This window comes from Heptranchias perlo, chromosome 1, assembly GCF_035084215.1.
Source record: "Heptranchias perlo isolate sHepPer1 chromosome 1, sHepPer1.hap1, whole genome shotgun sequence".
NCBI classification, from domain to species: domain Eukaryota; kingdom Metazoa; phylum Chordata; class Chondrichthyes; order Hexanchiformes; family Hexanchidae; genus Heptranchias; species Heptranchias perlo.
Genome location: NC_090325.1, coordinates 108977879 through 109001527, shown reverse-complemented (window position 1 = coordinate 109001527; position 23649 = coordinate 108977879). Strand labels below are relative to the sequence as shown.

General features: G+C 42.4%; 1 protein-coding gene across 1 annotated transcript in view; it reads left to right on the top strand.

Moving 5' to 3' along the window:
- The window catches only part of LOC137338672 (ADP-ribosyl cyclase/cyclic ADP-ribose hydrolase 2-like), a 48100-nt gene extending 26028 nt beyond the window's left edge, over positions 1-22072 (top strand). Inside the window, exons 7-8 of the mRNA XM_068001839.1 lie at positions 7963-8049; positions 21819-22072. Of these exons, the coding sequence (XP_067857940.1) occupies positions 7963-8049; positions 21819-21879 (148 nt within the window). The 3' untranslated portion in view covers positions 21880-22072. The remainder of the gene's footprint in view (positions 1-7962; positions 8050-21818) is intronic.
- Positions 22073-23649: the final 1577 nt, after the last annotated feature.

Sequence of the window (23649 nt, the reverse complement as noted above, 5' to 3'; positions counted from 1 at the left end):
AAATATATGAAATGAGTAAATAATACATCATAATCATGGGGGTTTCAACTACCCCAAAATAAACTGGTAGGGAAAGGGAATGAAAGGGGAGAAGGAGATTGAGTGTTTACAGTGTGTACTAGGCTCCTTTCTGACCCAATATGTAAGAAGCCCAACAAGAGATGAAGTACTGCTAGAACTAGTAATGGGAAATGAACCGGAGCAGCTAAGAGATGCAAGTTTTAGAGAACATCTAAGGAGCAGTGATCACAATATAATAAGGTTTAAGATAATAATTGAGAGAAATAAAGATAGTACAAAGACTTAAATAATAGATTGAAGAAAAGTGAACTTTGAGGGAATGAAGATGGAGCAAAGGGAGGTAAACTGGAGAAAAATTTTGACAAAAGAAGAAACTTCTAATTATAATGTGCCTTTCACAACTTCAGGATGTCCCAAAGCGCTTTACAGCCAATGAAGTGCTCTTGAAGTGTAGACACTGTTGTAATGTTGGAAACACAGCAGCCAATTTGCGCACAGCAAAGTACCTTAAACAACAATGAAATAAATGACCAGGTAATCTGTTTAGTGATGTTGGTTGAGAAATAAATATTGGCCGGGACAGGGGGAGAACTCCTCTGCTCTTCTTCGAAATAATGCCATGGGATCTTTCACGTCCACCGAGAGAGCAGGCAGGGCCTCGATTTAACATCTCATCCGAAAGACGCCACCTTCAACAGTGTAAGATTCCCTCAATACTGCACTGAAGTGTTAGATTATGTGCTCAAGAGAGCAGCAGTGAGCAATATTTAAAGGGGAGATCAGTAACATTAAGGAGAAATATATTTCACTAAACAATAAGAAAAAACTTGCCAAGAATATGATGCCATGGATAAATAAAAAGGTGAGGATAAAATTGAATTTAAAGCAAAAGGCATACACAACGTACATAAAGAATAAAGGAGAGGATGACACAAGGGAATAAGATGAGCATAGGAAAGAGGTTAAAAAGACAAGGAAGGAGAGAAAATATGAAATGAAAATATCAACAAATAAAAAAAGAAATAGTAAAGTATTCTATAGGCACATAAGTAACAAAAGAGAGTTAAGATAGGGGTATGGCCACTAAGAGATGAACAAAGAAAGTCATGGGAGATGATACTGAAATGGCAGGAATGCTGAATGGATACTTTGTCTCTGAAAAGGCTACCAAAGAGGAAATGACAACAGTAGAAGAAGTCAAGAGATACATCACAGCGGTTAATATAGAAAGGAAGGAGATACTAGACAAACTACCAAACTTGAGGAGGACACAACCCCAGGCCCAGATGGGTTGCACCTACAGATAATCAAAAAAATGTGGGAGATAGCAAACATACTAGTATCTATATATAAAAATGTAATCAGATAACAAAATGGGATGGGATTTAGAGGTGGTGACTATAATTTTAAAAAATAGTCCGCATGGATTTCTAAAAGGAAGGTCATGTTTAACCAATGTCATTGAATTCTTTGAAGAAATATTAGAAAGAGTAGACAAGGGCAATGCAGTGGATGTGATATACGTGGAGTTTTAGATGGCCTTTAATAAGGTGCCACATAAGAGACTCATGACAAAGATCGGAGTATATGGAGTCAAAGGTAAGGTAACAAAATGAGTTGAAAGATGGCTACAAAACAAAGAGGGTAGGAGCTAAGGGAAGTTTCTCGGAATGGCAGAAAGTGGGAAGTGGTGTCCGACAGGGATCCGTGCTGGGACCACTGTTAGTTTACCATATACATAAATGATTGAACTCAGAAATTGGAGGTATGACGTCAAAATTTATAGCTGATACCAAATTGGGGGGTTTAAGCTAATAATGTGGAGGACTGCACCAAAACACAAAAAACATAGGCATTGCTAGACAAAAAAAAGACCATGGTCCATCTAGTTCACCTTCTACAATTCTGGTAGTCGCAGGCTTCTAAGAATGGGCGGATGAATGACAAATGGAATTCATTATAGCAAAGTGTGAGGTGGTTCATTTCAGCAGAAGGAATAAGGAGGCCACTTATTCCTTGGAAAATAAGAAACATAAGTGGGGTAGAAGAGAAAAGAGATCTGGGAAGACAGATAAATAAAGCAGCAAAAGGAGCAACACAAGTTGGTAAGGATAATTATCATAAAGAGTCCAAACAATGTACTGGGGTTCATTTCCAGAGCAATAGAATACAAAAGCAGGGAGGTAATGTTAAATATATATAGAACCTTGGTTAGATCATACTTGGAGTACTGTGCGTAGTTCTGGTCTCCATGTTATAAAAAGGATTTTGAAGCTCGGGAGAAAGTGCAGAAAAGATTTACAAGGATCTGAAAGGATGCAACTATCAGGAAAGATTGAGCAGGCTTTGGAAAAGGGAAGACTAAGAGGAGACCTGATGGAGGTCTTTAAAATTATGAAGGCGTTTGATCGAGCGGATGTGAACAAACTGTTTCCACTTGTGGGTGAGTCCAGAACAAAAGGGGGTATAAATATAAGATAGCCAAGGATTTGGGAGGAATTTCTTTACACAGAGAGTGATGAGAATGTGGAACTCATTGCTACATGGAGTGGTTGAAGCAGATAGTACTAATACATTTAAGGGGAGGCATGATACATACATGAGAGAGAAAGGAATAGAGGGATGCAGGAGCAGGGTGGGAAAAGGTCATTAGAGCAAGAGGAGGCTCTTGTGGAGTATAACCATGGCAAAAGCCAGTTGGGCTGAATGGCCTATTTCTGTACTGTAGATTCTCTGTAATTCTGTGTAATTCCTAATTCATATGGCCCTGAAGTTGTGTGGGGATGTGTCCACCATTAATCTGGAACACTGACCTTGCTGGAGTCTACAGGGTCAGTGGGAAGTCACTGCATTTAAATATTGCCACTAGTGACGCATCCCAGGTGCCTACCTGCCCCCACAGGATGGAATGTCTAGTACCTGCTGCTATGCAGAAGGGGGCTGCCAGGTCCACTTTGTAAGGGGGCCAATAATTATATTAATTAACATTAAAAAAATAACTTACTTTGTGTGCTTCCCTGGCCTGCACCCCCCGAAACTCGGTTGCGCTCTTCGGGTGGCGGGTTCGCCTCATTGTACCCGGCATACCAGCCTCCAAACTGATGCCAGGTCCCTGTAAGGCCAAGGGCATGGCAACGCCTAGAATAGCGAGTCCCAAGCCTCGATCTTGTCCCCTCCATGTCAGTGGCCTTTGTTACGGTGGGCAGAGGCTCTTGTCCCAAACAAAGCCACCGGAAATAGCTACACTACTCTGGGTCCTGTCATTTCCAGGTCCTGGTGGAGTTTGTGGCCGTTCCACTAGCCCCTAGGCATTGTTATGGTCGGAGTTTATCGGAATGGACAAGTCATTTTGGGATCCTTTATATAAGTCAGTAAAGTGCATGTTTTTGAGAAATTCAAGGAATGGAGGGGGTAATTTCCCAACTATTATTTTGCATCATTTTTGCATCAACTTGCTGTCATGCAGTAAATTGGGCAGTATTTAAACAAATTCAGACACAAGCTTAATATAGTGTTGGGTCTTAATGCTGGTGGGCCAAAATCATCAGTTTAATTGATTATTATTGGGGAGGGGGGTAATCAATTAACTTTAATTACACTGCAAATAGGTAACATACTCAGCTGGACTCAGTTGGACCAGGTGTTAATCTATGGCAGCAAACCAAAGCTATTACAATTGAAATTGTTTTTAAAATACCTTCAGGGTGTGTCAGTTAAGATTAGTCTGTCTATTGATGTGGAGGAATCATGCACAAATACAGATGAGTTTCACCCACAATGTAATGCAATACATGCAGCAAATCCTCTTACCCTTGCATCGTATTACAATAACAACTTGCATTTATATGATGCCATTAACTTAGGAAAACACCCCAATGTGTAATCAGACAAAAACTGACACCGAGCCAAAGAAGGAAACATTTGAACAGGTGAGCAAAAGCTTGGTCAAAGAGGTAGATTTTAAGGAGCATCTTAAAGGAGGGGTGAGAGGTGAAGAGGCAGAGAGATTTATAGAGGGACGTCCAGAGCAGAGCATAGGGCCTAGATGACTGAAGGCACAGCCATCGATGGTGCGGCAAAGTGAGTAGGGGATGCACAAGAGGCCAGAGTTGGAATAATGCAGAGTTCTTGGAGGGTTGTAGGAGGTTACAGAGATAGGGAGGAGTGAGGCCATGGAGGGATTTGAACACAAGGATGAGAATTTTAAATTCAATGCGTTGGTGGACCAGGAGCCAGTGTAAGTCAGCGAGCACAAGGGTGATGGGTGAGCGGGCCTTGTTGCAGGTTTGGATACGGGCAGCAGTGCTTGTATGAGCTCAAGTTTATGGAGGGTGGAAGATGCCAGGAGAGCATTAGAATAGTCGAGTCTGGAGGTAACAAAATTATGGATGAGGATTTTAGCAGCAGATAAGCTAAAACAGGGGTGGAGACGGGCACTATTAAGGAGAGGGAAGTAGGCGGTCTTTGTGATGGAAAAGATATGGGGTTGGAAACTCAGCTCAGTGTCAAATAGAACGCCGAGGTTGTAAACATTTATGTAGTATCCAAAATGTGCACACTGGATATAAATGCAAACACAGCATTCATATGGAGGAAATAATTAATTTGCTGCAACTGACTCAGTCAAGGCACTAATGTATTAAGGATAGAAGGGATCACAATATAAAAAAGTACTTTGCAATGACACATTCTAGCCATTGTCACAATTACACCCTGAAGGGTTAACAGCAAACATACTGAAGGCTCCAGCCAGCCTATGAATTGGGTTTGAAAAACTGTCGTGCAGCATGTACACTGGAGGCATAAGTGAAAAAGATGAACATGTTTGGTTTTATATTTATTTTTTATAGAACAGGTTTTGGGTGTGATTATTGATCTTTCACCATAAGCTTCCAGGTAATGTGAAGCTATTATCAACAAAGCTGATCAAATATTAGAATCTATCTTGAGTGTATTTGACTATAAGTTGGAAGAAGTTGTCCTAAACTGGTATAGATCACTGGTGAGGACACATTTGGAATATAGTGTGGAATTTTGTACACCCTATGTTGCAAATTTATTTATCCATTAGAAAGCATTCATAGAAGATAAACTAGAATGAACCTGGGACTAAATTCTGGGCAGTGACTCATGGGACAATGGGCCAGAATTTGCTGGAGCGGGGCATCTCGCAGTGTGCCCTGTGAGTTGGATTTTTTTTCCTCACCCTTCAGCTCGAAAATCTTTTGCGCCGCAAATTTCTGGAAGTGGGAATTGATAATGAGGCATCTGGGACCTTGGAGAACGAGGGGACTAATAGTCTTTCTCCATAACCAATGAAATTTAAGGATAACGAAACAGAGCGAATGCCGGAGAAGGGAATAGGGTGAATTAAAGTCAAATTAGATACAGCAAGAGAAATAAAGAGAGGAAAAGAAAGATCGGATTAAGAGAGGAAAAAGAGACAGAAAGGAAAAGTAAGAAAAAAAAATTACATTTAAAAAACCTCTCGATTTACTACCTACAGGAATGAGACTCCAGTTTCAATTGACCTTTTTCTGGGCCTCTGCGGTTGAGTGGCATTACATGAACATAAGTCTTGTCATTAAAAGAATCCTTATATCGCGAAATACCAGCCCTAACTTTCTGCGGCAAGTTTAATTCATATTTATGGCACAAATCCAGCAATTTCTTGAAATTCGTCAGGAGGTTGATGGCGAGATTCCATTTTCATGAGGCTAACAGCAAATCTTCCAGCAATTTGTGGCGATTCGCAACTCACAGGGTATCTCTACCTCACCACAAATTGCAGGATTATTGACACACTAATAACGATGTGTGCCTTTAAATTGCCGTTATTTTGCCAGTAAATTCCGGCCTGAAAATGAGCGGGCAGGAGGCAGGCCTGTTAGAGTTGTCTCAGGCACCACATTATATTCATGCTGTCTGCTCATTATCATCACTTGGGTGCGCAGCCAGCTGCATTAAGCTAATATAGGAGACGTGCCCTCCTCCTCCTCCCCTTTTTTTAGGCAGCTTCTCCCGCTCGCTGCTGTCTTCCTTGCTGCTCCTCCTCGTTCTCCAGCCCCAAAGGCAGCTCTTTGAGACCACCCATGACTGCAGTCAAACTATTTATGCGTCAGCAAGCCACAATACGACACCAGCAAAATCTTGTTCTGTGCAGACAAAGTGAACTTTCCAGAGTGATAAAACACACCAAGAAATGCCCAGAAGTTAACAAGCAGCTTGAAATGGCAAACCAGCCACTAACCTATAAGATTTGCATGATCCCTTTAAATAGTGCTGCGAGGGGTCCTTTCTGGCGGTTAGCGCCACGTGTTGCTAGACGAGTTTAGCACTTGGCGAGTCAGCCGCTGGGGCATTCCAAAATCGGAAAAGGTTCCTGCAAGAAGCTCAGGACCCTAATTGAAATAAGTTATTGATCACTTTAAATACTTCTGGCGGTGATCCTGACGCCAACGGAGAAACCCAAACCAATATGGCGGGCGGCTCACTTCCAGCTGGAAATGTGCGAGCGCTTCCTGCCCGCAATATCGGAGACTAAGGAGGCAGTTTAGCACCTGAAAAACGGGCACGGTGCGATCAAATTGCTAGTCTGTAAAATGTGAATGTGTATCGGAAAATCGTGTGCACTGCCCGGGATTTTCCAAAGCACTCATCTCATCACAGGCAAAGACTCAGAAAGTCTACTCACTGGTGTATAGTGGGGAAGCATTTTTCCAATCAAGTCTAAATTCAAGTTCCTTCTATTATTTATTGTTAAATATATGTAAATATTTAATTGTTCTGATCGAGACTTAGCACATAATGTAGGCTGACACTTCAGCGCAGTACTGAAGGAGTGCTGCACTGTCAGAGTTGCTGTCTTTCAGATGAGATGTTAAACAAAGGCCCCGTCTGCCCCCTCAAGTGGACGTGAAAGATCCCATGGCACTATTTTGAAGAAGAGCAAGGAAGTTCTCCTCAGTGTCCTGGCCAATATTTATCCCTCACCTAAAACCGATGATCTGGTCATTATCACGTTGCTGTTTGTAGGACCTTGCTGTTAATTGTATCCGGGTTGTGCGTATCAATTGGGGACTCTTGCATCCATTTATAAGAGAGCTTATCTCTGGTATGGTGTGGGTGTAAATGTGGAGCTCTGTGAATAAAGGCTTGGAAGCAACTGAAGACCAGGCTCTAGTATTCTATCCTTCACCACCTGGCTATCCAATTTATAACACTTGATGTGCACAAGTGTTTCCTACATTACAACAGTGACTACACTTCAAAAATACTTCATTAGCTATAAAGCACTTCGGGACATCCTGAAGTCGTGAAAGGCACTATATAAATCCAAGTTCTTTTTCTTTTTAGAGAGAGAACGCTGATGAAAGCAGAATATTTAAAGTGGGCTGTTGACTGTTGAACTAGAGGACACAGATTCAAAAAAATATAAAAATAAAAAAACTTTAATTTGGAACCTTGCTTCCAACCAGCGAGTTACCCGCTTTTAAAAGGAGTTGGATGATTGACACGGTGTTAACTGCTTTTGATGGGAGCCTGTTCCACATATTTATATGTTATGGATAGGAAAGTAATTTTTTCTACTCTCTAACATTGTTGTTTTGGTATTTGTGTCTTCTAATTCTGTGATCACAGTTTAAATAACCTAATTAAATCTAGTGTCTGCCCATTTCACTTGTTTTACTTTGTTATATGAGGGTAGATTCTCATGGCGAGATATTTTGCCCACCACGAGTGTGTATCAGAAAATAGAGTAAGCACTGCCACAGTTTTCCAATACATGCTTGAGGCAAGCAAGGTATCTCATCACAAAGGACTCCAAAAAATCTAGCCTTTGGTGTACAATGGGGACGTTCTTTTTTTAATCAAATCCAAATTCAAGTTCCTTCTATTATTCATTGTTAAATTTGTGTGAATATTTACTCTTTCTGATAGAGAGTCATGTGAGACTGGCACTGTTAAAGAGTTTGAAGACACCCTAAGAAAACAAGATTTCAACTACACTTGCATTGACAATTACAGGTACGTTATTATTACTGTCAACAGTGGCAGCTTTAGCTAGTTTGCGCTCCCAGTAAACCTGTTCACTTTTATTGAACTAGTGATTGATAAGTGTCATATTAGAAAAGCATATTATGGTCCATTTAACATAGATCAATTCCTATCCTATTTAAAATAAGTCCTCTTAAGAGAGGGCAGAGCAGGACTGTCAAGAGGGGGCAGAAGTGTGGCAGGAAAGAATTTCTATCGACTGCTTAGACCTCACCAGGCCGGCAGCCCAAATCTTGGGGTGGGGGTTATTTGAATAATCAGGGTGGGTGACCCATGCCCGTGAGACGCAACAGAGGCACCCGTCCTGCTGTGCCACCAGAATCCTGGAGTAGATACAGCTGCTGTAAGGGAGGGAGCCCTAGGCTCTTATTGGGCTGAAGGAAAAGATAAGTAGGAAAAGATAAGTAAAATAATCTTATGTCCCCTCAAGGGAGTTTGGGCAACATTCTGAAGGTAATCGATCCTTCTGGATTCCTCTGGAATGGTTACCGTTGCAGAATTTCATCTCCAGGCCTTTTGCTGGCCCACAATGGAATTTATGTCTGCTCTCAGTAGGTATGGGATCCACTCGACTAAGAAGGGTGCAACGGATGGAATTCCCAGGGGATCCTGAGAATACCTCCAGACACACCCTCAAAGTGCTGCTGATGCATAAGTGTGTCAGGCAGAATATGCGAGTGCCTCTGAAATTTTCAGGGTAAGTTAGATGTAATGGAAACCCAGTGTAACCAGGTTCCACCACAATTCTGCTTGGATTCCCCTCCCCCCGGGAGGGCTGGAATTTCTAGACTAAACACTTCAAAATTGAACAATTTATTTTTTAAAAATCACCTGCTGCAGAAAGGATAATTCTGAAAACGGCAAATTTCACAATTATTATAGTTTTTCTTTAGATTTAAATTTATACTTAAAAATCGGAGAGAACGTTAATTCTTTAGAAGACCAAAGGAAATTGCAAAGGGACATTGATAAGATGAGGGAATTAACTGAAAAGTGGAAGATGGAATTCAATGTCAGTAAGTGTGAAGTGATGCATTTTGGTAAAAAAAATAACAGCAGTAGTTATATTCTGAATGGAAATTAGCTCAGTGCTGTACAAAAGCAGAGGGACTTAGGAATACAGGTTCACAGAACGCTAAAGGCAGCACCTCAGGTTGGTAAGGTTCTGAAAAAAGCTCATAGAATTCTAAGTTTTATCTCAAGAGGTATAGAATATAAAAGCCAAGAGGTAATGATGAGCCGATATAAAACCTTAAGACCTCAGTTAGAACACTGTGTACAGTATTGGGCTCCACACTATAGGAAGGATATTGAGGCTTTAGAGATGGCACAATACAGATTTACTGGGATGCTGCCTGTTATGAAGAACTACAACCATAAAGAAAGGCTTGAAAAATTGGGTCTTTTTCATTACAGCAAAACAGATTATAGGACGATATAATAGAAGTATTTAAAATTGTGAAAGGATCGAACAAGGTAGATAGAAGCAGACTGTTTTTCAGTAGTTGAGGGGTCAATAAGGTGGGGCCATAAGGCAGGAGAAATTTCTTCACACAGAGAGTTGCAAGATTATGGAATTCATTTCCAGGGTTAATGATTGAGGCAGAAACTATGTCAACATTCAAGATTAGATTGGATAGGTGCATAAAGGAAAAGGGGTTGAAGAGATATGGAAACGGGGTGGGTAAATGTGATTCAAACTATTTGTCTCATGGAGGGTAAATGCCAACACGGACTGTTTGCGCTGAATGGCCTGCTTCTGTGTTGTAATCTCTACATATCTCAATCTAAGCTAAAAAGAATGTTTTTAATATTGCAAAGAATTAACTTGTATTTATATAGCACCTTATCACCTCTTCAAGACATTCCAAGGCACTTCATGACCAATAAATTATTTTTTGAAGTGTAGTCAGAGTTGAGTGCACTGGACGCAGCAAAGGCTATGGGCCCTGATAACATTCTGGTTATATTGCTGAAGGCTTGTGCACCAGGACTAGCTGTCCCCAGCCAAACTGTTCCAATATAGCTATGACACCGACATCTAACGAAGGATGTACCACATTGTATCAACAAAAAACAGGAAAAATCTAACCCAGCCAATTACCACCCTATTAGTTTCCTCTCTCTCATCAGCAGGGTGATGAAAGAAGTAATCAATAGTAACATCAGATGACACTTACCAATAACTGTTCACTATTAGTTCTGATTCTGCCAGAGCAACTCAGCTGTTGACCTCTTTAAAGCCTTGATCCAGACATGAACGCAAGAACTGAATACCAGAGGAGATGTGAGTATCTGCCCTCAATATCAAGGCAGCATTCGTCTGAGTATAGCACCAAATAGCCCTGAATTCAATGGGAGCCAATGGAAAAATCCTCCAGTGGCTAGAATCATACCTGACACACAGAAAGAAAGATGGCTGTGGTTGTTGGAGACCAAATATTGCAACCCAGGAAACGTCTACTGGAGTTCCTCAGGGTAACATTCTTGGCACAACCATCTTCAGTTGCTTCATCAATGACTTTTCCACTATCATGAGGTCTGGAATCCGGAATGCAGCTGTTCACTAACAATTGCAACAGTGTTCAGCTCTATTCACACCTCCTCCAATAATGAAGGAGTCCACGCCAATCTACAGCAAGACTTGGGCTGGCAAGTGGAAGATAATGTGCATCACATAAATGCCAGCCAATGACCATCTCCAAGAAGAAAAGGCCTAGCCACTGTCCCATCCTTCAGTGCACCACCATCACCGAATCTCTCGCTATCAGCATCCTGGGAGTCCTCATTGACCAAAAACTTTACTGGACCAGGCATATCAACAACGTGGCTACAACTGCAGAGCAGAAGCTGGGTGTACTGTGACTAATCTCCTGACCCCTCAAAGCCTCTCCACCATCAACAAGGCTCAAGTCAGGAGTGTGATGGAATACTCACTCGCCTGGATAGGTGCAGCCGCAACAACACTCAAGAAGCTCAACACCATCCAGGACAAAGCAGATTTTCTCATTGGCGCCCCTGCCACTGGACTCAGTATCCACCCTCTCCACCACCAGCACTCTGCGGCTACGGTATGTAAAATCTACAGGATAACACATCAAAGTTACTTTGACAGCACCTCTTTTCCCTGCAACCTCTACCACCAAGAAAAACAAGGTCAGCAATGTTGTGCAAACACCATCACCTCCACTTTTCCCCTCCCAAGTCACATTCTATCCTGACTTGGACCTATACCACCATTCCTTTATCTTCACTGGGTCAAAATCCTGAAATTCCCTGCCTGACACCATTGTGGGAATACCTTCATCACAAGGACTGCAGCAGTTCAAGGAGAAGGCCCACCACCACCTTCTCAGAGGATCGAGGCGTGGCAATGAATGCAGATTTACCAGCATTGCCCACTTCCCAAGAAAGGTGAAGCGAACTAGGAAAGAAATAAAGCTTGCCGTGGCGGTGCAAAAACCTAGCTGCCACCAGCCCACCCTGATGGCACTGTTTTCTAGCATTTGCAGTACAACTGTAGCATCAATGCAAAGCGGTTTGAATGGACAGAATGTCCCAGGAAGCACATTGCAAGTTTTGATAAGCCGCCCACTCAGTGCTGGTGGTGGAGGGTTTTAGAAAATGTTGTCCACTAGTTGATCTCCCGTGGCATTGTGCATGGGGAGTGCAGTATTCAGGTCAATCAGGGTTAGAGGGTGGGGGGATGACTGGACACAGGTGAGACAGGGAGGATGAGTCTGATATGAGAGGGAGTGGAGGCGAAAAGAAAGGAGAGGGAGAGAGAAGAGAGGAGGTAGATTGAAGATGGAGAGATAGATGGGTTGGAGAGAAGCGAAGGGGAAAAATGTGACAAAAGGGAGAACTGGGTGGTGGAGGAGAAGGTTGGGGGAAGGAAATGGGGAGATATAGAGAGGGGAGGGAAAGAAAGATGGGGAGGTGGTTAGCAAAGAATGACCGGGAAGGGAGGAAGTTGAGTGGGAGGACAGGGAAGAAGTGGTGGAGGAGAGGAGAAATAACGGAAGGGAAATGAGCGCAGGGAGCAAAGGCAGAGACACTCACCAGAGTGGCCAGCGAGCAGGCCCTCTTCCTGCTCAGATGGCCAATTTTCCTGCTTAGTGCTGGCGAAAATTATTATCCCTATCCAGGGAGGAACAGGTCCAGTTCTGACCTGACTCTCAGTGGAGGGGAGTCCTAGGTGCAATTTTCTGGCCAGTAGGAGGGGTTCCTGACCAGATTTTCTTCTCAATATTTGGGGATGGGTAGTTTCCAGGGCCGAATTTCTTCTCACTGGAAGGGGGCATAGTTCATATTTCTGCCAATTTGTTTTGCTGTGAAGACACTTGCAGTTTTTGTTCCAATCGGGGAGATAAGATTTCTCGCTTCCGACTTCAGATGCAGCACCTCTTGGAAAGTTCACTGGTGGGCTCTTCTTGTGGGCCTCTGATATGGTGTTCATAGTGATGATTGGATAGTTACAGACACAGACTTCCATATATGCTACTTTTACCTAGCAGTTAACATTAAGCGAGGTTTTCCTTATGAAGGAAACTTGTGATCAAGTTTTCTGCTACTGTCAAAAAACTGGCCAACAGGCAGGGATTTTCATATTTGTCCTATCAATACAGTTCAGTTTTGAGTGAGTATTATGTAGGAGTTATTTTCAATTACTATTTTAGGTTCAAAGCATGAACCTTTGCACAAAAAGTTGTTGTTGAAGGTGGCCATTAAGGGACGGTTCAGTCCAATGGGGCTTTCACATAATATTAATTGAACCCCTTTGGACCCTCACAGCACCACCTACAGGTGCAATACCTATGGCCTGTTGCAGCCATTTACCATTTTTAATATATAACAAATGGCACAACTGCAGCCTGAATCCAGTTTCAGGTTCTGACCTGACACTAGAACAAAGTGAAGTCAGACTCCCTGCAGGAGGGAGTCTCACTACACTTCACTTTGGAGTCAGTTAGAGCCTTCACACCCAATTTACACCCCAAGTTTAGCATTGGTGTGAAGTGGTTTTGGCCACGCACTGATGCTAAACTTAAGGAATGTGAACACCATTAAATACAAGTCATCCAGCCCAAACTGATGGAATGAAAGTTTCATTCCTTAGTTGGCTGTACAGGTTTTGTGAGAAATCTGTTTGCTAGTTTTAACCATCATCCTCGTGAGCGCAAAACCGCCCTCAATTCAATACCAACTGATTAAATTGATTCTCCCGTTCAGAAAGGCTATAGAAATGTTGGTGTGGAAATTAGAAAATAATCACATTATCCTCACCTGGGTAACTACAAGAATTCTTTTTTCTTATCTGTACATAAACTAATTGCCCATGTTTGTGAGCTGGAACTACGTGTACAACATATTGGCACATGTAACACTGCAAATTGTGCGACTGGAGTTGGTCAGCTTTTGATCAGAACATAAAACCATGAGAAATAGGAGCAGGAGTCAACCATACGGCCCCTCAAGCCTGCTCCGCCATTCAATAAGATCATGGCTGATCTTCTACCTCAACTCCACTTTCCCATCCTATCCCCATATCCCTTGATTCCCTTCGAGTCCAAAAATCTATCTATCTATCTCAGTCTTGAATATACTCAATGACTGAGTACCCACAGCCCTCTGGGGTAGAGAATTCCAAAGATTCACAACCCTCTGAATGAAGAAACCTTTCCTCATCTCAGTCTTAATTGGCCAACCCCTTATCTTGAGATTATGATCTCTAGTTCTAGACTCTCCAGCCGGGGAAAACAGCCTCTCAGCATCCAGCCTGTCAAGCCCTCTCAGAATTTTATGCATTTCAATGAGATCACCTCTCATTCTTCTAAACTCCAGAGAGTATAGGACCATTGTGCTCAACCTCGCCTCATGGGATAACCCTCTCATCCCAGGAATCAATCTAGTGAGCCTTCATTGCACCACCTCTAAGACAAGTATATCCTTCCTTAGGTAAGGAGACCAAAACTGTACACAGTACTCCAGGTGTGGTCTCACCAGAGCCTTATATAATTGCAGCAAGTCCACCTTACTCTTATACTCCAACCCCATTGCAATAAAGGCTAACATACCATTTGCCTTCCTAATTGCTTGCTGTACCTGCATGTTAACTTTCTGTGATTCATGTACAAGGACACCCAAATCCCTCTGAAGACCAACATTTCTTAGTCTCTCACCTTTTAAAAAAAAAATTCTGCTTTTCTATTCTTCCTATCAAAGTGAATAACCTCACATTTCCCCACATTATACTCCATCTGCCACCTTCTTGCCCACTCACTTAAACTGTCCATATCCCTTTGCAGCCTCTTTGCATCCTCCTCGCAGCTTACTTTCCCACCTAGCTTTGTATAGTCAGCAAACTTGGATACATTACACTTGGTCCCCTCTTCTAAGTCATTAATATAGATTGTAAATAGCTGAGGCCCAAGCACTGATCCTTGCGGCACCCCACTAGTTACAACCTGCCGACCTGAAAATGACTCGTTTATTCCTACTCTCTATTTCCTGTCTGTTAACCAATCCTCATATTCATTTTTCTCCCTCTTTATCAATTTCTTGGTCATCCTTTGCTGATTTCTAAAACCTTCCCAATCCGCAGGCTTACTACTCTTTTTGGTAACATTGTAAGTCTCGTCTTTTAATCTAATACTATCCTTAACTTCTCTAGTTAGCCACGGTTGGATCATTTTTCCCAGACAGTTCCGTGTTTAGCAGAACTGGAATAGCAATGTGGGTTTTGATGGGTTCAATGATTTTTCAACAAAATAATCTGAGATAATACAGTAAATGTTTTTAAAATGATGAACAAAACATTCCTTTTATCTCATCGTTCATGTTAAGCAAACACTAGAATGTATGGTGAATGAATCGATGCTTCAGCAGCTGCTGCACACTCTCTTTTGTTAATCTCCAATCTCCTGAGAAAAGGTGAATACACTTACCTTCTTTACTCTGAGGGTAGATTGTTCGAGTGATAGCCCATGGCGAGATACGAGTGCACTTCAGAACACACATTTTCTTCCATTGAATTCAATGGATGGAAAATTGCAGCTATTAGCCCATAATTTTCCAATGCAAACTCACAGCTTGCTAGATAACTCATCACAGGCAAGGACTCGGACAATCTACTGTCCAATCTTTTAAAAGTTACACAGTACCCCAACATGCCTGATCTCCTTATAGGAGGGGCCGGAGCTTGATAGTAGTAAGTGCAGGATCATGGTAGGTATAAAAATGAAGCAGAAGGGAGCGCTACCAGATTCCCCCCTCAATTTCCTGTGAATCTGCAGCGGTCCTGGGGACAGGGCATAGATCTTCCAGATGGGTAAACAAAGTAATTTCTAACCTCCCCTTCCCCAGAATGCTTGCAGTTAGTCATGTCCTGCTGACTGTTCATCACAAGATACTTACACATCAAGAAGACCATTTGGCCCATCTTAATTCATCCATCCAGAAAGATCCTATCGCCCTCCATTGTATCATCTAATTGCTTCTTATATAATTCCAGGGGTTTTGACTCCATTACCATTCTATATCCGGAAATTTATTCCACACATTGATCACGCTTTGTCTGAAGAAGAATTTCCTGATATCAGTCCTAAAATTACTTTTTATTAGTTTGAACTTGTGTCCCCTTGTTCCACTCCCACAGTTTAATTTAAAGTAATATTCTGAGTTCACCTTTTCTATAGCCGTAACAATCTTACATACTTCGGTTAAAAAGCCCAAGTCTATCCAGTCTTCCTCATAACTTAGACCCCTGACCCTGAGGATCACCCTTGTGGCTCCTCTCTGCACTGCCTCCAGTGCTTGAATGTCTCTCTTGTTTCTTGGGACCGGAACTGGATGCAGTATTCAAGGTGTAGCCTGATCAGAGAACTGTTCAGTTTGATCATGACATCCTTTATTTATATTCTACTGTAAGAGATTTAGAACTGCATGTTGAGATAGGGTCCCTTTTTTGTGTGCACTCAGCCCTAGGTTAGCCTTCCAATAATTCGCTTGGCAGTCCCAATTGGGTATAACAAGGCTTTATTATAACATCAGCAGAATCATCAATACACACAGTATTTAAGCAACAATAACGGAATATGAGGTTGGTATTAACCGGTTCCAAGTCTCCTGGACGGCAGCACAGCACGGTAGATCTGAGTCAATTGCATAGATTCCTGTACAGAGCCGTTAAAGCCTTGCAGTGAATGAATAACCCCTGTGGTTCCTGCAAAGTCAGAGGGGTGTAAGGTATGTAAGACAGTGACATTAGAACCAGTGTCCATGAATAACATCTGCAGTGGGCCCCCTTTGATCACTGCAGTGCCGAAAGGCCGATTGTCACGTGTCCTCTGGAACCTTACTACTGGATAATTATGGGGGCCAGAACCCCGTCACTGTGAGCCCGGATGAGTTGGCTCGCCCTGCAGTGCTAGCGCTGAGGCCTGGACCGAATGGATCTGAGGAAGATCGGCTCCACTTAATTGCTGAGTAGCCAATAATGCAATTAATTTGTCCAATTTTAATTCAGAAGAGGTGGTTTCTCCTGAACTTGTGCAATTTAGATTAAAAACCCAAATTTTGTTAAATCATTTCTATTTTGGGCTCAGGTCATTTTTGTTTTCCACCACAGTCAATCACAAAATCAAAGAGTGTAGGTAGTCTCCTGACCACTATTGCATTTTAATAATTTTAAACAATCACCTCAAAGATTTTGAAGGCACTGAATCAAATCAAAATTAACATACTGTTGACAACTATATTCACACACTCGTAAACCTTAAAATATTGATTCCTTGAATTGGTTATGAACTCAGAAAATGATTCCAATTCAGTTCAAACTCAAGAACCGAAGGACTTGATATCTTAAAAACAACACAAGCTTGCACACACACACACACACACACATACACACACACACACAGAAACCAAATGTCAGACAGCACATGGACAACACAGACTTAAACTGCTTTAGCTCTGTGTAAGGGCGGAGCTTAAGCAAACATCACAGACACATTTAACCGTAGTAAAGGAACAGGATATTTCCCCCTCTCTTGTATTCCATCAAAACTAACTTATCCTTTTTCTCCCAGGTCAATTTTAAATTTCAGAGTTAGGTACTTAAACCAAATTTGCCCCAATTTAAAATCTCGTGTAGGAAAGATCCTTTCTTAAACTTGTATGTTTCCTTCATTTGTTGTGTTCTCTTGGGAGGATCATCATCATTGTAATGATACGTCACATCCTCCAACACTCCCTCATTAATCTCATCACCCTCATCATTTCCAAAACCACAATTTCCCCGGGTCACTGCTTCTACCACAGCCGTTCTCTGCCCTAACTGACTCCTGAGCGCTCGTATCTGCTTCTGACACTGTCAATGGTCAGGTTTACCCATCTCCTTATTCCCTTCTGGCTCTTCCCTCAGTGCTCTTCTTGCATCCTCTAACTGCTGTTTGAACTTTTCTACATTTTTTCGCTTCTTTCTCTCACACTCCTGTGCTGCTTGTTCCGACCCTTGCGCAGCTGCTAAGTTCACTGGCGCTGATTGATTTCCTAACATAGCAATTAACTCAGTAATTCGCAAGCAAAAACTCTCAATTGACTGCTGTAATTCCTTTTTCTCGCAGTCGCTCTGACACTTAAGCTGCATAATTTCCTCTTTTAAAAATTTCACCCTAACTTCATTTTTAGTTGCGCAGAACCACATAGGATATCTGCACAAATGCTCTGCTCATTTCCTTAGCCCCAACCTGTTCTCATATCCGGGCACATGCTTCCTGGTTCGGTTCATCCCCTTTGGACAAAACCAGGATCATTTCCTTACCTAATTTTACTACACCACCTTTTACTTTCTCCTCATATGGTGGATGCAGTCCCATTCCCCTTTATTACTCATGCTGCCTAATTGTCAGAGGGTAGCGCTCCGCCTTCGCTCCTAGTCTCTTCGACTAGTTTCCTCCTGCAACAGTTAGATTATGACCCTTTACAACCCGAAGGGATTCTGCTTCTGTTATGTTTGCCTCGTTATTTGCCAAGTCCCACCAGAGTTGCCAATTTGTTGAGATAAGGTCCCCATTTTGTGTGCACTCAGTCCTAGGTTACCCTTCCAGTAATTTGCTTGGTAGTCCCAAGTGGGTGTAACGAGGCTTTATTATAACATTAGCAGAATCATCAATGCTCACAGTATTCAAGCAACGACAGAATACAAGGTTGGTATTACGCAGTTCCAAATCTCCTGGACAGCAGTGCAGCACGGTTGATCTTGTATTTGAATCTTTTGTGCTTTTTGATTTATACCTTTCATTATATTTTTGTTGAATACGCCCACTCTTGCATTTGCTGAAACTCATCTAAAATGCACAGACTGAGTGTCTTTGCTCGATTTGTAAGGAGTCGTACAACACCAGGTTATAGTCCAACAGCTTTATTTGAAATCACAAGCTTTCGGAGCTTTGCTCCTTCCTCAGGTGAGTGAAGGGTTCCATAAAGGCACCGCATATACAGTCAGAGAACAATGCCTGGTGATTACAGATAATCTTTCCAACTGCCCGTTATCACACCTCGGCAGAGAGATAATCACAGCAATCAAAGGAGCGGATGGTGTTCAGACAGGTTAGTCAGGGACACATTACATCCAAGAATACTGAATACACAAGGGGTCAGATCACAAAGACAGACAGAGAGAGAGAGAGAGAGAGAGACCCGAAAGGCAGAGAGAGAATGACCAGTTGTATTAAAAACAGATAACTTTTTTTCGCTGGTGGGGTTACATGTAGCGTGACATGAACCCAAGATCCCAGTTGAGGCCATCCTCATGGGTGCGGAACTTGGCGATCAATTTCTGCTCGACGATTTTGCGTTGTCGTGTGTCTCGAAGGCCACCTTGGAGAACGCTTACCTGAAGATCGGTGGCTGAATGTCCTTGACCACACCCTCCAACCAGACGAAATCGAAGTTCTCAGCCGAGGGCTCCATTTCTGCCATCCCCACACCTCCACTACTCCCCTTCAAACAGCCACCTAACCTCAAACAGACCATCGTTCGCAGCATATTACCCAGCTTTCAGGAGAACAGCGTCCACGACACCACACAACCCTGCCACGGCAACCTCTGCAAGACATGCCAGATCATCAACACAGATACCACCATCACACGAGAGGACACCACCCACCAGGTACATGGTTCATACTCCTGTGACTCGGCCAACGTTGTCTACCTCACACGTTGCAGGACAGGATGCCCCGGAGCATGGTACATTGGCGAGACCATGCAGACACTGCGACAACGGATGAACGGACACCACGCAACAACCGCCAGACAGGAGGGTTCCTTCCCAGTTGGGGAAAACTTCAGCAGTCAAGGACATTCAGCCTCCGATCTTCGGGTAAGTGTTCTCCAAGGCGGCCTTCGAGACACAAGACAACGCAAAATCGTCGAGCAGAAATTGATAGCCAAGTTTCGCACCCATGAGGACGGCCTCAACTGGGATCTTGGGTTCATGTCACGCTACATGTAACCCCACCAGCGAAAAAAAAGTTATCTGTTTTTAATACAACTGGTCATTCTCTTTCTCTCTCTCTGCCTTTCGGGTCTCTCTCTCTCTCTCTCTCTGTCTGTCTTTGTGATCTGACCCCTTGTGTATTCAGTATTCTTGGATGTAATGTGTCCCTGACTAACCTGTCTGAACACCATCCACTCCTTTGATTGCTGTGATTATCTCTCTGCCGAGGTATGATAACGGGCAGTTGAAAAGATTATCTGCAATCACCAGGCATTGTTCTCTGACTGTATATGCGGTGCCTTTATGGAACCCTTCACTCACCTGAGGAAGGAGCAAAGCTCCGAAAGCTTGTGATTTCAAATAAAGCTGTTGGACTATAACCTGGTGTTGTACAACTCCTTACATTTGTCCACCCCAGTCCATCACCGGCATCTCCACATCTTTGCTCGATTTGGCTTTGAACAGTTTGTTTCTTACAAAGGTTGTTGTATCTTTGTTTGCCCCAATTAGTTGTGAATTTGCTGTACTTGATTGATCTTTGTTGTTTATCAAGTAACAAGGTCAAATGCTCTTAAAGTAATTCAACAGTTAACTAAATTATCTTTGTTTCCTTTGTTTGATAAGACAGAGCTGGTCAAAACTTCTTATATTTTCCCGGGCAAACATGTGGTCTCGAGTAACACTATTTGCATCTACACAATAGAAAGTCAATTGCTAGGCAGGGACATGTTTTGACTTCTTTGATTTGACAATTACCTTGTACAGGACATACATTGCTGACAATTGCTTCGTACAGACTGACCGTCTCAACGACATCTGATCCCTGATCAATAGAGATCTCTTATCAGCAGAACTACCAGTTCTTGTGGTTTTTTATATTCCATTCTTCTATTTGACTCCTTGTGCACTGTGCACTTTTTCGTATAAGCTAACTACTTCTACTCTCTACAGTATTATCTTACACAAAGAAAGGGGAAAGTTATTTACACAGAGGCTGTGGAATTTACTTCCAGGGCCAGTGGTTGAGACAGAAACTATGTCAACAATCAAGATGCTCATAATGCGGTCTCCTCTACATTGCAGAGACCAAACGCGAACTGTGTGATCGCTTTGCCGAACACCTCCACTCTGTCCGCAAGCATGACCCTGATCTGCTGTTCGTTTGCCATTTTAATTCCCCATCCCACTTCCACTCTGACCTCGGCCTCCTACACTGTTCCAATGAAGCTCAACGTAAGCTCGAGGAACAGCACCTCATCTTTTGTTTAGGCACTTTACAACCTTCTGGACTCAACATTGATTTCAATAATTTCAGATCATAACCACTGCTCCCATGTTTTCAGACAGCAAGTGCTGGTAATGGTTCTGCTGTTGCCATTTACAGCTACTCCTGACATACCTTTTGTTTCTTTACTTGTCCCATTACCACCCTCCTTGCCTTGCACCATCATCCCTTTTGTCATTTAATCACTCCTGACCTCCACCCTATCAGAGACCTTCCCTTTTGTTCTTTCCTCCCCTCCCTCCCCCCTTTCTCTGGCTCTGTACTTGCTTAAAAACTTTAACTCTTTTGGTTCTGATGAAAGGTCTTCGACCTGAAACATTAACTCTCTTTCTTTCTCCACAGATGCTGCCTGACTTAACTGAGCTTCTCCAGCATTTTCTGTTTTTATTTTTAAATTAGAAAGGGGTTGATGGGATACGGGAACAGGGTGGATAAATGTGATTAGGAATATTTGCTTGTGTGGAGGGTAAACACTGACATGAACTGGTTGGACCTTCCATTTGAGTCTGCCTTAAAACCTGGCAATAGCCTTTTTGGCGTAAAGGACACCAATATTGGATAATCCAATGGGAATCTGGAACCTAGTTAATTTGAATTTTAGCATCACATACAATTTCTAATTTTCTTCTAAAACATGAACAAAACTAGATTAACAGAGTGGAAAATTCTATGTCACCAAATTAACTGTAGTGCTTTCCGTGTAAGCACTAGAGTGGAGATTAAGGCAGCTGACACAAATGGGCTGATTCCCGGATTCGACACACAGGAAAGTAGTGCTGCTCGGGAAATTGTGGTCCCACAGTCCAAGTTTTGCATCTGTTTAAATAGAATGAAAATCAAGGTTTGCATGCCCAAGATTTCCCAGCCTGTGCTCCCTACAAGCACCACTCCTCACTGGGAACGCCTGATCTGGTGAATTTTCTAAGTGTTATTTTTACTTTTTCTTTCTTGCAGAGCTATTCGCCTCCTGCAATGCGTGGACTTTTCAGACACTCCAGCCTGCAGTTGTAATTAGGCAGAAGACAATTCCATTTATTGGAATAGACATCTCAGCCTCATTTCTCATAATTTCTTTGCGATTTGACATTAATCATTTGTGTCATGTGCTTTACGTACACATTAATGTAAATTGGAAATAAATTTGTATTTGATGTATCGTGCATGTTTGTTTAGCATTACTGAAATTCTCTAAAAATAAAAAGAACGTATTGCCAAATTCCTTTCAGATCAAAATGATTTTACCCCACACTCCCAGTAAGGAGCCGTGCTCAAAAGAAGCACAAGTTGGAGATAAATTTATGACAGCAGTGCTGATTCTGAGATCTGTGCTCCTTTTGAGCCTTGCTCAAGTCTGGGAGTGTGCGATCACCGTTTATATGCAATAGCCTCTAGCCCTTAACAAAAAATAAGCTTGAAGATAGAGCTGTCAAATGAACTTAAAAAAATCTTTGAAAACAAAATATCCTTCTCTCCAGTAGGCATTCCATTAACTTATGTGAACTTCTCCATTAATCTTCTTTTAAAGCCCCTCCTCAAACCTCCTATGTTTGTGTCCTCAGCAAAAAAAGGCTTTTATTGTTGCACCCTCCGGTTCTGCTATCACCTAAGCAGATATAGGGCAATGTCAGTCAATCTCCATAAGTGTAAGACACTCAGGTCATTTCCAGGAGTGACTGAACGCCACTGGACCCAAGAAGGTATCTATGGCAGTCCCAAATTTGTAAAACAGAAAATGCTGGAAACACTCAGCAAGTCAGGTAGCATCTGTGGAACATAGGAACAGGAGTAGGCCATTCAGCCTCTCGTACCTGCTCCGCCATTTGATAAGATCATGGCTGATCTGTGATCTAGCTCCATATACCTGCCTTTGGCCCATATCCCTTAATACCTTTGGTTGCCAAAAGCTATCTATCTCAGATTTAAATTTAGCAATTGAGCTAGTATCAATTGCCGTTTGCAGAAGAGAGTTCCAAACTTCTACCACCCTTTGTGTGTAGAAATGTTTTCTAATCTCACTCCTGAAAGGTCTGGCTCTAATTTTTAGACAGTGCCCCCTACTCCTAGAATCCCCAACCAGTGGAAATAGTTTCTCTCTATCCACCCTATCCGTTCCCCTTAATATCTTATAAACTTCGATCAGATCACCCCTTAACCTTCTAAACTCTAGAGAATACAACCCCAATTTGTGTAATCTCTCCTCGTAACTTAACCCTTGAAGTCTGGGTATCATTCTAGTAAACCTACGCTGCACTCCCTCCAAGGCCAATATGTCCTTCCGAAGGTGCAGTGCCCAGAACTGCTCACAGTACTCCAGGTGCGGTCTAACCAGGGTTTTGTATAGCTGCAGCATAACTTCTGCCCCCTTGTACTCCAGTCCTCTAGATATAAAGGCCAGCATTCCATTAGCCTTCTTGATTATTTTCTGCACCTGTTCATGACACTTCAATGATCAATGTACCTGAACCCCAAAGTCCCTTTGGACATCCACAGTTTTTAACTTTTTACCATTTAGAAAGTACCCTGTTCTATCCTTTTTTGATCCAAAGTGGATGACCTCACATTTGTCTACATTGAATTCCATTTGCCACAGTTTTGCCCATTCACCTAATCTATCAATATCCCTTTGTAATTTTATGTTTTCATCTACACTGCTTACAATGCCACCAATCTTTGTGTCATCGGCAAACTTAGATATGAGACTTTCTATGCCTTCATCTAAGTCGTTAATAAATATTGTGAATAATTGAGGCCCCAAGACAGATCCCTGAAGGACTCCACTAGTCAC